Source organism: Psittacula echo (genome assembly GCF_963264785.1).
Source record: "Psittacula echo genome assembly, chromosome: 2".
Lineage (NCBI taxonomy): Eukaryota > Metazoa > Chordata > Aves > Psittaciformes > Psittacidae > Psittacula > Psittacula echo.
In genome coordinates, this window is record NC_137737.1 from 49,766,687 (window position 1) to 49,781,452 (window position 14,766).

Here is a 14,766-nt window from a genome sequence, read left to right on the forward strand (position 1 = left end):
ATGAATCTGCATTTCTGACTGTATCTTCTACTTGTTGCTTCACTAATTCCGATGAAAACTTACATGATAAAATAAGTTTATTGATTAGTCTAATTTCAGCTAGATGGGTTTCTAGTGCTATTCTCTTTATAATCATTGTGCTTCAACGCACTCAAGTACTCTCATTAGCTGAGTTGAGCAAGGCTGTATGTTTATCCAATTTATTTTATGTTCCTAGAGAGAGAAAAAAGCGTGATTTTCAATGAGCGATTAAAGATCGAATTAACAAAATTAAGAATTTGCTTAGTCATAATTAAAACCATGATCTGGGAGATTCATCGGTAAGATTTCATTACCATGAAATTATAAAAATTTCCATGATGCCTTGAGTTAGGTGAAATGAATCCTGCTCCATAGGTGAAGGTCCCTGGCCTCACCCATTAAAATAATCTTGTGTGTCTGGTGTTCATAGAGGATTTAGTTTCTGCTGGAGTAAATACACTGAACCAGGAGGAGGGGACTGTGGAAAGAGCCCTGTGGTCTGTAGGCTCTTTTGAAAATTGCCGTAACCAAGCAGACATCAAAGCTAGCAGAGCCATTCAAGGAGGCTGTGCAGGTGTTTGGCTAACCTGAGGCCAGAGGGCTGCAAGGCAGGTGTCCCTGCAGTCATGAGTCCAGCATCCCTCTGCATCCCTCTCCATCCCTCTCCAGTCTCTGCAGTCATGAGTCCAGCATCCCTCTCCCCCAGGAACAGTTCTACACTCCGACTTCAGCAAGGTTAGATTGAGGTCTCTGTGCCTAAAACTGGGTCAGTTACAGGTTCAGAAACAAGAGTTAAAAGGCATTGTAGCATTATCTAACTATGCCTAAAAATATTTGCATCTAGAATTCGCAATAATGCCTCATTCTGGAAAGCTGCTTTAATTAATACCACTACCATTTCTTTGAACTTAGATATGGGTTCACAGCACTCACAATGCCAGTGGGTATTTTACCATCTATGGAGATGAATCTTTGCAATCAGATCATTTTAATTCAAGACTCAGTTTTGGAGACACACAGACTATTTGGGCTCGAACTGGCTATCTGGGATTCCTGAGAAGAACAGAACTCACAGATGCAAATGGAGGTAAGAGTTTTCTCATCCTCTAGGTCTGTGCATATGATCTGGATTATTTTGAGGCTGACACTGTGTCTCTTGGCCTGCTCTACCCGATGTGTTCAATTTGCGAAACCCGTAGGACTGCAAAAAAGCCTTAGTTAAAGTAATCAGAAACTAAAAAAGAGGGCAAGATTTCCTTGCTGAAACAGTTGCTTTTCCTTTGCTGTACCTCAGGTGCTATAAATCCCCTCTACCACTGGCTTTTTGGCACTGTTAATGTGCCAAGTGCTTTAGCTTTAAAAATATGAAATGCAGCTTAAAATGCCATCATTTGCTCTTGAAGTCCTACCCGCAGGAACACATTTGTGCAGACAGGAAAAGCTGTGTTGTGAGTCGGAGCCCTGTCACTCCTGTGACAGCCACCTTCTTTGATAGTTCCTCTGTTACAAACTTATTTACAGAAGCTGTCCGTTCCTCAAATTTCCTTGTATTTAAACCTGTGGGAATAATTACTGAAATGTAATGTGAACAGTAGCCTGCAGGAGAAGCTGCGGGGTTTTTGGGTTTCTGTTGGGAAGGTACAGGGTCTCCTTGTTTTTATGACATTCCTTATCTTGTGTACACATGTAAGCAAACCAGCACCACCAGGCACACAAAACTGCTTGGGAATATGTTACTTTCCTGTAATGTTTGCAAAGCACAGTGCCATGCATGGTGGCAGTCGAGGTTGTTGGCAAAATGTGGTTTCTAGCAACACTGCGAGCACCCCTGGGAGTGATCCCAGGACCCAGTATCCATGCAATTAGATTAGCAGCTACTCAGCCAAAGAGTGAATTCATCAAATCTGAAAGCTTTTTAGTAATCACTGTGGATTGCGACTGCTGTCCATGTCCTTATGTTAGCATCTTCCTGAAGAGATTTACTTTTGGTTGCACAGGCTTTTTTCATTTGATAATGATAGCCCAGCCTTCAGAAAAGTCAGGATTCTCTGAGGATATTGCAGCTTAAGCATTGAAATAGCTTACGTCTTCTCCGGGCAAAGAGATGCTAAGCCTCTGTTCTTCTCACAGCTTCAGCTTCCAGTGCAAAAAGTCCTCTGCCTTTTATTACTGGTAGCGGTTATATTGCCATTACATTACCATCATGCAACTATCTAAATTAATGTAAAAAGACCCAGTTATCCGCTTTTAAGTCTATTAGTGAATATTATTTCTTTATGAATAACATGCAGCCATTTATTATCAGCCTAATATATTTTTAAGTGTAATTTCAGCTTCTTTTATTTCTTTAGTCAACAAAAATTTGTACAAAAAGCATTATCCTCCAGAGCTTGCCATTTGTCTGAATGAACTGTTCTCTATCAGAGTCCATATTCCTAGTTTATTGATAAACACTTTTGCAATACAGCTTAAGCATCAATACTGACTATGTCAAAGCTACTGAAAGAATATCATCCATACTGTTAGGGTTCAATCCATCCTTTCTCTTTCAAAAGAAAGAGAGAAACAAGGAGCCTATTGTCTAATTGGGGTGCCTTAAAACAGAATGAGTCTGTTCTTCATCCACCTGGGAGAGAAACAGGAATTCATGCCAGTCTTTGGATAAAGACTTCCACCTTTCTCTTCTTCAAGTGGGAACAGTGTTTCTCTCTTCCTTTCTTCGCTTTCTGCTCTGCATTGCAGTTCAGTAATGGAAAATTCTCATTAGTCTGGAAATCATTTGGGGTTTCAGAAATTTCAGGATAACTTATCAATGTTATACTTATTTTACTTATTTATTAATTTGAGCATTTGTATAGTTTAATGTGCTGGAGAATAGAATCATTATTTTTTTTTTCCTTGCAACCAGAACGCCATGACGCACTTTATGTTGTGGGTGCATTAGATGAAGCCATGGAGTTACGAGGGATGAGATACCATCCAATCGATATTGAAACCTCTGTAATTAGAGCACACAAGAGCATCACAGAATGGTAAGGATTATGTACCACCAGGGCCCTTATATCTATAATGTCAGGAGTTTTTTTCTTGGATATTGCAATTGATCCAGGAAATGGCCTCTCAGGATGGTCACAGGATTTATAACCCCGCTGTAAATATGTCCTAAGGATTAAACTTTTCACAAACAGTTTTAATGGGAAAGGACTGTTTCCTGCTAAGATCATTCAAGATATTTCTGGGGGTTTGTGTGTGGTTTTAAGTACACGTGAAGGATTAGACTTGCAGTTTGAGAGACCCAAACAGCTCAGGTAGGTCAGTAGCTATTTCTTGGAGTCTGAGTTTTATATTCTAACCAGGAAAAGCAAGCCGGTGCGAGTTCAAGCTTTAGGAGTGCTGTTATTAAAAGGAGTAAGCAAGCAATCATTTCAGATAAATGAACACACTGATAAACTTTATTAGTGAACACACTGTTGCTTTTGAATTGGTTATTAATCAATCAAGTGGTGATCAAATCAAGGTCATAATGGAAATGGAAGCAGTAAATCAATGAGTTAGTAACGGTGTTGTCTTAATCAATGTATCACATCATCAGATGCACACAGCAGGTAATCATTTCCTGCGGCCGACATAAGAACAAATTGCTTTTCATTATTTTTGCATCAGAAGACTGAGTCAGGTGGTTGGTTTGTTTTGATATAACTTCAGCTCAGCTCTTTTTCTTTCAACTAAAATGAACCTGTCGCAACAGCCAGAGCAATTTAGCAAGTATAAGACGTGACTCTCCATTTCTCTTTTCAATCCTGGCTGCAAGGGTGTGGCCTGGAGCACTTCTGAATAATGAAGAATGAAGCACAGCGGCCGAACTGGTTTCTTTAGTCCAAACACCTTGCTATTTTCTTAAATACCTGTTAAAATTAAGGCAGTTAATTGCTTTGCTGACTGTAACTGAGGTTTTGCCTCATTGCCTCCTCCCTAGAGCATCATCACTGATGGTATGGCCTTGTTCCAGCTAGCCATTACACAGGGTGGTGGATTCTGTGTCCTCATATGGACCCGTGTGGACACTTCAAGGATGCTGTGAAATTTTCCTTGAAAATGTGTCAGATCTCTATCAGCAGTGGATAGAAAGTTTTCTGATCAAGTTATTTAGGGCAGCTCTATTATAAGATGGCCACAAATTCATAAATCGATGTGTTCAGCACTACCTGTTTGTCAGAGATTTGTGTGGCCTCAAAGCGTGAGCTCATGGGACACCATTTACTAGGCCAGGTTGCCCAAAGCCCTGTCCAGCCTGGCCTTGAACCCTGCCAGAGATGGGGCATCTACAGCTTCCTTGGGCAGCCTGTTCCAGTGTCTCACCGCTCTCACAGTAAAGAATTTCTACCTTATATCTAACATAAATCTCTCATGTTTAAGTTTGAACTCTCCCGTGTTTAATAGCCAGTTACATTTTTCTTTTTCTATATACTTTGTATATGCCTTTCTTTTGATGGAGGCATGAGCCTCTGTTCTTCTTGTTGGCTGCTGTTGCTTTGGTTACAATGGCCCATGAAGGATTTAACTGTATCAGTACCTATCACAAATGCCAAGTACTAGGTATGTCCAGTCTGTAGATTGTAAAAATAGCCTCAGCTTCAAGAAACACATGCTTTTTTTGTAGCATTCAGCAGTACTGAGGAAAGCGGTGGCTTGTTGACTAACATGTGATCCTGCTGTGCAACTTCTGTCATTGAAGATCACATCTAAAAGGCCATTTAAAATTGTTCTTGTCTCTTAAGAAATTTTACCACAAAATCAACAGCCTCTAACTCTGGACCTCCTGTGTCTCTGTACATTACAAGCAAAAGAGTGGCACCGTCTGGTTTTATTGTGAGGTATTAACTATACCAGGCATTTTTGAAAGTGTTTGTAATACAGCAGAGTACCTTTAGAAATAATGTATGTGTATGTGTTTTAATTAAAGCACATTGTTAACTCATTTGAACTTCAAACTCTTGAAAGAGGAGCAGAATGTAGCTTCCCGGGATTTGCTAAGAAGTGGTTTTCTCTCTCTGCATAACGACACATAGGTAAAGCTACAGAAGGTGTTTGGAGAAGAAAACCATTATGAGCCTCTTTGTCTGGAGGTGTTTAAGCAATTTTCTTGCTTTTCCTGAAGCATTTGGTGGGATGGAAGCAGTAGGAGGGACCATTCCCATCTCAGTGCACTGGCTGTGTTGCAACTATTGGGTGTGACTCCATGATTTCTTGAGAAAGTGCAGCCTGCCTGGGTCCCTAGTTTTTTGGTTTGGGTTTTTTTTACTCATCTGGGCTGCAGAGTTAATGTGTTTATGTGTGATACATGCTGGCCAATTTACCTTCATCTCAGCTGGTGAGAACAGAAAGGGCAGTATTTCTTTTTACTTGCAGTGATCACCAGTGAGTTACTATCATGACATATGAAATGAGTTTTACATTAATTCAAAACCTTCTTAGGAACGTCAGTGGCTCTAGGGCTTAATAGAAGCTTCATGAAGGTTTTGGGAACCAGTCTTTTGAACTCAGAAAAGCTAACTTCTCTTAAACCATGTTTTAGGGAGCTGCTGCTGGATCTTGCCATTAATTGCTTTCCCATGTAACAAGCTAACAGTAGGTTTAAGGCATGGTTTCAAGTGCTAGCTTATATTTTAATAAAGCCTCCCCAGGCTTTTTGGTTACAATATATATAATACTAATTTAGATGTGCATGCAGCAATCCATAAAAATTCTAGGACCACTCTGGAAATGGTCACCTGCGCAGACTAGTTAATGTTAATGTTCACTTTGTTAATGTTCGACATCAATCAAAACTTTCTAGAATGCCTGTGAAAACATAATTCCAAATTAAAACTCATTTTGTAGCAGTACCGAGTCAAAAGGAGCCTGCAGAGCTTTGCTTTTTGGCTGCCCATTAGTTTTCCAGATCAATAAGCACGTAAGAATTCAATCAAATAGTACTTTGGCAGGATCTGAAAATTATTTCTTTTTTATTAACACTTGGTACTTTTCCCCCAAAATCCATTCTATTAAACATCAACATAGAGCACATTTTCATAGCTAACTTTTGGGCAAAGTAAGATATGTTACCAAAGTACAAGGTTTTTCAGAATTGTCTTGGTAGACTGAAACAGTGCACTTCTGTCTCAATCAAGTGTTGACCTTAGGGTAAGCAGCTGTTCTTGAAGTTGACTCATATACATAATATATTCTAACTTTCAGGTGCTTACACTCAAGGCAGTTCTGGGAAATTATCCCCTGATTTTATAAGGTAAAGCAGGGTAAAGTACAGGGCTTGATGTATGAGTTACATGTGTAGAATATCACTATTTATGCTATGGAATAAGTTAGAAGAAGATATAAGCATCGTTTGTACAAGGAAGAATGAGATTGCCCTTTGTGGAGCCTCAGTCCTGCTGACCTGTGAGACCTCAGAGGCTTTGGAGACATATGTAAGTGGGGAGGTGGATGGAGGGAAGCATACACCAACTTTCATACCATCCCAGCCTCCGTATTTGGAAAGATAAATGCATTTTTCCTTAACCAGAAAAGATGCCCAGTAGCAGAAACCAGAATTTACCTGCTTCAGCTCAAGGGCTTAACCAAAATTTTGGAGTCTTACAGAGGTGTTTTTAGTAAAGAGAGACCCAGGTGAGAACAGTGTTCCCTTTACCATCTCACCTATTAATAAGGGATGTAAAACTGCTGTCCCCTTAAACCCAGCAGAAATAAAACACAGCTGAAATAAAACAGATGGAGACACGGCTTATTTCTGCATAAACCATGTGGTCCAGAAGAATCGCAGCTCTTCTGTGCTGAGTTCTGACCTGCCTGGGCAGCAGCCAGCCCAGTCCAGAAGGCACGTACTGAGGAAGCCCCCCTCTCCAGCCAGCTGGGGACCTCCGTGCAGCCTGCAGTATGCCACATAAATGTTCCCAGGCCTCCACACCCCTTTGCTAGGCAGAGTTTATCCCAAAGGTCTTTCAGCTTTGACTGTGTTCCTGCTGTTCCTTTTGGTACCTCCTCTTTTAACCTCCTTTGCTCTTCTGGGCTGCTCTTCAAAAAACCCCAAAGAAGACACCTCCCTGCACACATCACTCATGCATGCCTCCATGAGCACAGCAGTGCTATGACAGTTCTCTGGCTTCAGAGGGAACAGCGTGTTGTCTTACTACCTCCCAACATGACAGGCAAGGATTAGACTCGAGTTTCTGTGAAGTTTAGCCTAATACTTAGTGTTGCAGCAATATTAGAGAGCTAGCGGAGCAGTTGTTCTGCCCCTGCCTGCAGACATATATTGTCTCTTGCTACCTTCACTTTGTGGTGAGCATACAGTAGGAGCTGAAACAAAAGGTAACCAAGGTGGAATGAAAAGGGTGAAAAATAAAATGGGTTAAAAAGAAAAACACCACTAATACCATTTGTTTTTTCGTTTCAGCGCGGTGTTTACCTGGACAAATTTATTGGTTGTTGTAGTTGAGCTGGATGGATCAGAGCAAGAAGCTTTGGACCTGGTTCCTTTGGTCACCAACGTGGTCCTGGAGGAACACTATCTGATTGTAGGGGTGGTGGTGGTTGTGGACATTGGTGTAATTCCTATCAACTCCCGTGGAGAGAAACAACGTATGCACCTACGAGATGGATTTTTGGCAGACCAGCTAGATCCCATCTATGTGGCCTACAACATGTAGTCTTGTACCTTAAAGCTTCCATGGACTTTACTATAGATGTATAAAATTTTTTGGTGTCCACTAAAAAGTGTGCAGATAAGATGCTGACACTCATCAGAATGGAACTGTTTCTATTGCGACTTTTCAAAGCAGTCACGATTGGCAGGAAATCAAATGTGAAACGTTTTCTTTTACCACTAAATTTTAGACAAGAAGGACTCTGGGGTAAGGCCCTTCAGTGTGTTGGAAAAGCCCATTTTAACCTTTTTTTTTTTGCTTATTGGACAATACTGCTTTTTGAGTAAATGTGGCTTTGTATTTTACATTAAGTAAGCTGAAGTAGATTTTTGGTTTTTATTCTGCCCTCCAAATGGATTCTTTTCAAACAATTTGCATACTAATACAAATAATTGTTTTCTTCGTTTGTTTTAATATGCCATAAACAGCTGATGAATACAGATCTGTTACTAACTTAAGCCATTTTAGATCCCACATCTTAGGAAACTATGTAGTGGTACGAGGAGAATACCCAAAGTAGCACCTTTCAATTAGAAATCTTGCAGCTTTCTGTCGGAGATGCTGAAAGCCCAAAGGCCAAAGAGCCTTTGCTGTTAGCGTTAGAATGGAAGAAATTTATAAATAAGGTGTATTTCGGCGATGAACTTGCAAATATCTTTGTACTAAACTAAAAAGATAAAATAAGTTAACTACTTCTTCTGTAATTATGTACAAAACGTTTAATTTATTTTGATCTCTTTAGAAGTATAAAAGAGAAAAAACATTCAAGAATATTAAACTCTTGAAATGTTTGCTAATATAAAAACAAAGTGTTGTATTATCTTGAGTGGATAGTATCACATCAAATATATATATATGAAATATAAATTCACTAATGACAAAAGATTTTAAAGTTTAAAATGCAGTACTTGTCACTTGCATGGTGTCTCCCACTGTAGATAATCAAATGTTACTCACAATTTTTTTGGAAGAAAAAAAGAAAAAAGCAATCCTGGATTGCTAAGTATCCCTGTCAAAAAGAATCCTCTAGATACCAGCAAGTGGAATTATTGCTGCCTTTAAGGCAGTGAATGAATTTAAGACTAAAAATGCACTACAATAATTTTCTTTTCTTTGCCATGGAGGCAACAATAAATATTCGTGCTGGCATGTGCATACACTTGTTAGACTTAGAAAAGGCAGGTTGAGGAATAGCACTGTTGTCTAGCTGCAGAACTTTGTTGCACAATTTTTCTCATTGTTTTAGTTGGTGTTTTTATTGCTATAAGGAAATGTTTTGGGGTTATTTGCACAGAGTTACCAGTTTGCCTCTCAGCTAGAACACGTAGCTCAGTGGCCAGTGCATCCAGTTTACATTTACAGGAAACGATTGTTTCGGTGGTCTTTAATTTATTCCTTAGCAGAGAGGAGTGTACAGTCACTACAAGCAAATTGGCACGAACCGTGCATCTGCTAACTAGTCCCTAACAGCATTGAAACATCAGAGGAACCAATCTGCCTGTTGAAAGAACGGAGGAGTCCCATGGTCTCCAGGCTGAGGCCGTCGTGGGAGAAGAGTAAGAAAACATGCATCACAGCTGCCTTCATTTTGCTACCTTTGGATAAAACAGAGGTTTGATTCCCCAGTTCTGTTGTTTTCCCTGAACCCCATGCCCCTGTTTTTTAAATCCTTCCCCCTCCTTCATGTCGTTGTAACTGAATTGACCTGTTTGTGATCAAGAGTGGGATTTACCAGCTGCAGTCCAAGAATGCTTTTCTTATTGTCCCAAATGACGTTCATGTGCTGGCTCTCATTACCGGATATGCATGACTAAGATTGTGGCAGGGCAAATGTAATCATGTTTATATCATGTATAAGGGAGTCTCGATGCTGGGTGTTTAAAATCTGTTTAAAAGGTAGGGACGTTTTAGTCTGCATGTACAGTACAGAGCATCTTGCCACGTCAGACGCGTTTTCTTTCTGCCTTCACTGTCCTGTGAATAGCCCCATTCATGCTCTGCAGACCAATCCTCTATTTTGTCAACTTCATTTTCTGCTCCCTAAAAAGAATAAAATCTGTTTTTAATGGCAAGTTGTTGTAAGGTTTCAGACAAGATGTTGATTGATTACAAACATAATTGCAGTGTGTAAACTAACTTGTGAAGTCCTGCTATCGCTGATCTCAGTACTGCAAAACAAATCGTGCTGTCGTTCAAAGCATCACTTTAACCTTCACGAAGTCAACTTTGCATTTGTAGAGAATAAAAGAACTGCAATGCAGTTGTGAAACGCAGTTAATAACAGCTCTCTTCTGCAACCTGTCATCCGTGGTTGTTAAATCCTGAGTTAAGAGAAATGATAAACTGAGTTTCTGGTTTTGTTGTGCAAGCAAAAGGAAGGAAACATTTAAGCACCATCAGACTGAGCAATAAAGAAGGATTGTTCTGTATTAGAAACTGTACTGTAGATAAACCATTCATGAGAATGTATAAAATGTTTGTCTTGTGACCTTGTGCTTTTGGAGTCAGACAAAACCATGTAATCAACTTGATGCACATGCACAAAAAAAAGAGGGTACACAATGAACATTTAAACACAAAACTAATCAAACAGGAGCAGATTCCTCATGGTGCTTGTTTATTATATATATTTAATCCTGCTTGACACTTTACCCAAGGGAAGACTGTCCCTTTTATCAGTTGAATGTTAGCAGCGTTATTTCATAGAGTGTGGTGACTGGTTAGAGAAATTCATGTAACTCAGCCAATCACAGTTTCAAACAAAAATTTTTATGTGCAAAGGACAGCAACCTTCTTGTATGTTAAACCACCAGTACGCTTTGTACATCTGTGATAACGCCTGTTTTATATTCAAATGAACAAATAAAAGCTTTTATTTTTGTTGCTCTGAAAATATCAGTTTCTTAATTAGTCATCTAAAACGGAGCTCCCGAGGCCTGTGGGTGCTCGGTGCAGGAGCGTGGAGAGCTATACTGTAATTTTATTTTGTTTACCTCTCTTGTTGCATAATTTATTAGTACAAATCATTCTACTTTTAACAATGTTTGAATACTGGTGTGGGCATTTCTTGCTGAAAGACTTTCGTATGGCAACAAATGGTTTTTGTGAAATGTTTTTTTAATTCTTTTTAATATATTCAAATATACTGTTCACAGTTTTGCTGAAAGTGTAAAGATTATTGTAAAACTGGTAACATTTTGTGAGAAGCAATAACAAGCATTAGTACTGTCAAACTCCGCAAATTTGTCACTTACGGCTTTTGTTGCAAGGTCTTGCGACCAGCATCCTGCTAAGCAGTGGCTTAAAGAAGTTATGGATCCAGGTGTTACCTCTCTGCTGGAGCTTTCCACCAGTGGAATTATATGGGCAACTGCTTGGTCACACATGTGGGGCTAGAACCCCTTGTTGCTTTAGAAGCCTTGGACGACCAAATGAAACCCCAAGGAAATGTGATGTGCCAGTATCCATTGGCCTCCTCAAAAAAGGCCGTGATTTCAGAGCTGGCTGTGAGCAGCAGCGGCCCCTGAGAAGAGGCCCTAGCTTGGGTTTTCCAAACATGATTTCAAAAGGTGAAATGTGGAGTGCTTGTGTCTTTCTAGCCCATCTGAGAAGTTCAGGGTTTAAAGCTTGTCTCTGATGGCTCAGATTTCAGGTTGCTCATCACAAGAGGCAGGTGCAGGTTGGTGGACCTGCAATTTTCCAAAGCAGAAAGTGCAGCACGAGAACTGTGGGAGTTAAAGGGCAGGTTAGGGGAGGCAGGAGGAAAAGGATGGCAGAACGGCAACTGGTTCCTGATCTGATTTTACAAATGATCCTACAAAACAAGAGAAAGGGTTTTACTGGTTTGGGCTGATGTGATTTGGGTTTTTAAAAGGTCAAAATATTTCAAGTACGCATCTTAAAAGTCGTTTTCGCAAACATGGGCTGAAACACTGCAAAGCTGGTGAGGAATCTCAACAACAAAAACTGGAGTAAGGTCAGAACAATTTCATGCGCAATAAGAGCAGCGTAATGTATCATCATCAGGTTGATACAAGCAAGGGAAGAACTGGAAAGAACCTTGTTGAAAGACCATGCAGCTTTGTGTGTGTGTGTTTTTCAACCCAAAAATTTCTTTATTTACCCCACCACTGTCATCCCGGATGGCGAGGGGGGGACTTGCACAGAGATCAACCAGTCACTTGTGAATGGAATCACAGGAGAACGGGTTTGGGGGAATGTGTGACTTTCACCAACAGCTTCCTGCAGTCAGCAAAAATTGTTTGTTGTTATAGGAAAAGATTTTGGTTAAAGCTGGCTGAGATCTGAAGAGGGAAAAACAAAACAGAACCGGATTCTACATTCTGAAAGTAGAAATTAATCATTTCGTTTGGGGATAAAATATAAAAATTCAACCTGAGTTATTTTTTGCTATCCAGAGTGAGTGCTTCGTTTGGCAGCCCACCTTCTCAAATGCTGTCATTCATCTTACCATGATTTAGATCAACAGGCTTTCCTTTCCAGGGTATTTCTGCTCTCTTTTGGAGGATATCACCTTAAAGCTGGTCCAGAAATCCTCTCAAGGCTTGCCTCAGTTGTGCTGTGCCTCACTGAACTCAACATCCTTGAAACAGCAGCTCTCTCTTTCTCACCCAGCAAACTGACATCAGCCCATTTCTATACATTTTTAGCATGCATCCTGATGCTGGAAACTGCATTAAAGGCCATTTAAAATCACCCATAGGTTCCCTAAGCAGGTCATGCTGCATCATGCCAGTCACGATCAGTACTAGGGGTGCTCTTACACTGCTTTCTGGTCTGCATGGACAAGATTTTTTCAAAGCCAAGGAGCTGTTGTATTCTCACAACACATTCAATAATTAAACAAAAAAGGATTGTTAACATATTGTACAGCTATGGCCAGCTAATGGGCTGGCCCTAAAGGCACAAAGTTGATCTTGGTTAAATTTCATGCTTTGGTAGGTTGCATTGACAGGCTTCACAGAAAGAACTGTCCTGTGGAAGGGACTGAAGGAGGGGATAAAGATGATGGAAGCACCCCAACAGGGAAGGGTGTCCACATGTGAGTGGCAGTGGGAAAGGTTTGGAGATGCTGGGGAGAGGCGCCGAGAATTGCTGTAGTGAGCCATCGCTGCTGAAGAGGACACTGGTGGCCGAAGCCATAAATGAAGGGCAGGTTTAGGAAGAGCATTTGGTGTAGAAGGGAGGTAAGGCTGGAAAAGAGAAGATTGTGCCTGTGGAGGTGAGGGTCAAGTAACTGAGATTCCCTAACACAGTGGTTCCAGAAACCTAATTTTAGAGATTTACATTTTAATTTTCCCACTTAGGTGAGCCCATTTCAAATCAGGAGCTCCAGGTGTGGGGTCACAGAGCCTTGCTGCTCTTAGCCCCTGATTCAGTCTGGCTTGGGTGAGCAACACCTGCTGAATTCAGACAGGGGGGCTTTGGAATAAGACCCAAGGGTGGAAGTGCATGGAGGACAGATGTGCAAGATAAGCACAGAGGTTATCCCAACCCAAACTAGAAAAACAAACAGGTCAGTATGAAGGAAAGGCAGGACTGAAGCAGGGAGGTGCTGAGGGAAGACCGGGGTAAGGAAAACAGCTGCATGCAAGAAGAAAATAATGTTTCCATGAAGCAAGGTCGGGAGGGGAGAACGGCATGGCCAGTATCCATGGAGCAGAGGAAGACAAGAATTTGAGCCAACAACTGCCCAAAGGAAATCAGTGGCCGAGGAGATACAAAGGAATTAAACTTCCCATTGCAGGCACACGTACTCAGTAACAGTCCAGGATGCCTCTCACAAACATTTGGGTTCAGACAGTTCCCTGAAATCCACAGGAAGATGATTTTTGTGTGTCACCTTCCCCCCCACCACCACACACAGCTGCTCACCCAAGTGAGGATACACACTGGTGTGCATTTGCTGTGCCTGTGGCCTGTGGGGCTCTGCTGCAGCCACAGTGGCTCAGCCCAGGCTAGTGACAGGGCAGTGATGGGGTGCGCAGTCCAGAGATGCCCGGGTGCTGCAGGGGCACACATGGTCCTGGAAACCCACAGCCCACCCCACCAAAGCAGGGTGCAGGCCAGCGAGACTGGATGAGGAGTGTTTAAATCCTTCCCCTCCCTCCTCCTCCAGCTCTTTGGTCAGTAAAGAGAAAGAAAAAAAGCAAATGAAGTGTGGCCTCAGCTATAATTATTTTTGTTCTTTCTAAGGATGGAAGCATCTTTTCATCTTGGGGCAAAGCCTTTTAACAGACCAAGGGGCTTTTAACTGTTGTTTGAAGCCATAATAAAATGACTGTTAGAGATCACGCCCTGCTGAAGATTTTCTAACAAAACCCAGATCGTTCTTAAACGAAACCTTTCACTAAAATGTTCCCATTTCCAGCGGATCATGTAACGGAGCCGTACCCTCCCTGCAGAAGCAGCACAACGGCGTGTTTGCTGTGCGTGCATGCAGACATGTGCACTTTCATTGCACTTCATTTACTACTAACAGCACCATTTACTTCTCCTGCACAATAAAACCAGTGCATCTGCAGGAGAGAGACAAAGCCAGGCTGCATGTGTCAGTCCTGACGTGACAAAGTGTAATGTTGGAGAAGAAAGCAGAGGCGCAGGTTGCAACTGGGCTCATTGTCAGTTTGACTTAATTTTAGGTAAAATATATTTGTTCTATTTACCCAGTTTTGATTTGGAAATGCCGAGCCATAGGAAAGGTAATAATTAATCAGTGGACATGTTGAGAGCACTTGCTCAGTGCAGACCTGCACTTCAGGTCATACTCTTTAAACAAAAAGAACAAAAAAACATGGGCCCACATTTGTCTTTGGTTTGAACATGGATTAACACTGTGTCAGAGAGGGAGTTTTCGTGAGGGTCCTTAACGAGTGGCAAGAGTTAAAGGGCTTCCTCACTGTGCCTGTGTATCTCCCCTTAGGAACTACACAAATACCTTGGAGGGCTCTCCTGAAGTTCAGCGTGATCAGTCTCTCCCTGCTGACACAGAGCTCACACCCTGCACCTCAGTTCATGGAGA

At 41.3% G+C, this 14,766-nt stretch overlaps 1 protein-coding gene across 1 annotated transcript in view; it reads left to right on the top strand.

Annotated features, from left to right (window-relative positions):
* Positions 1 to 7,727, top strand: part of DIP2C (disco interacting protein 2 homolog C) — a gene marked incomplete at both ends in the record, with an annotated part of 321,979 nt that extends 314,252 nt beyond the window's left edge. Inside the window, 3 exons of the mRNA XM_080611663.1 lie at positions 934 to 1,108; positions 2,930 to 3,053; positions 7,475 to 7,727. Coding sequence (XP_080467789.1) covers positions 934 to 1,108; positions 2,930 to 3,053; positions 7,475 to 7,727 — 552 coding nt within the window. The remainder of the gene's footprint in view (positions 1 to 933; positions 1,109 to 2,929; positions 3,054 to 7,474) is intronic.
* Positions 7,728 to 14,766: the final 7,039 nt, after the last annotated feature.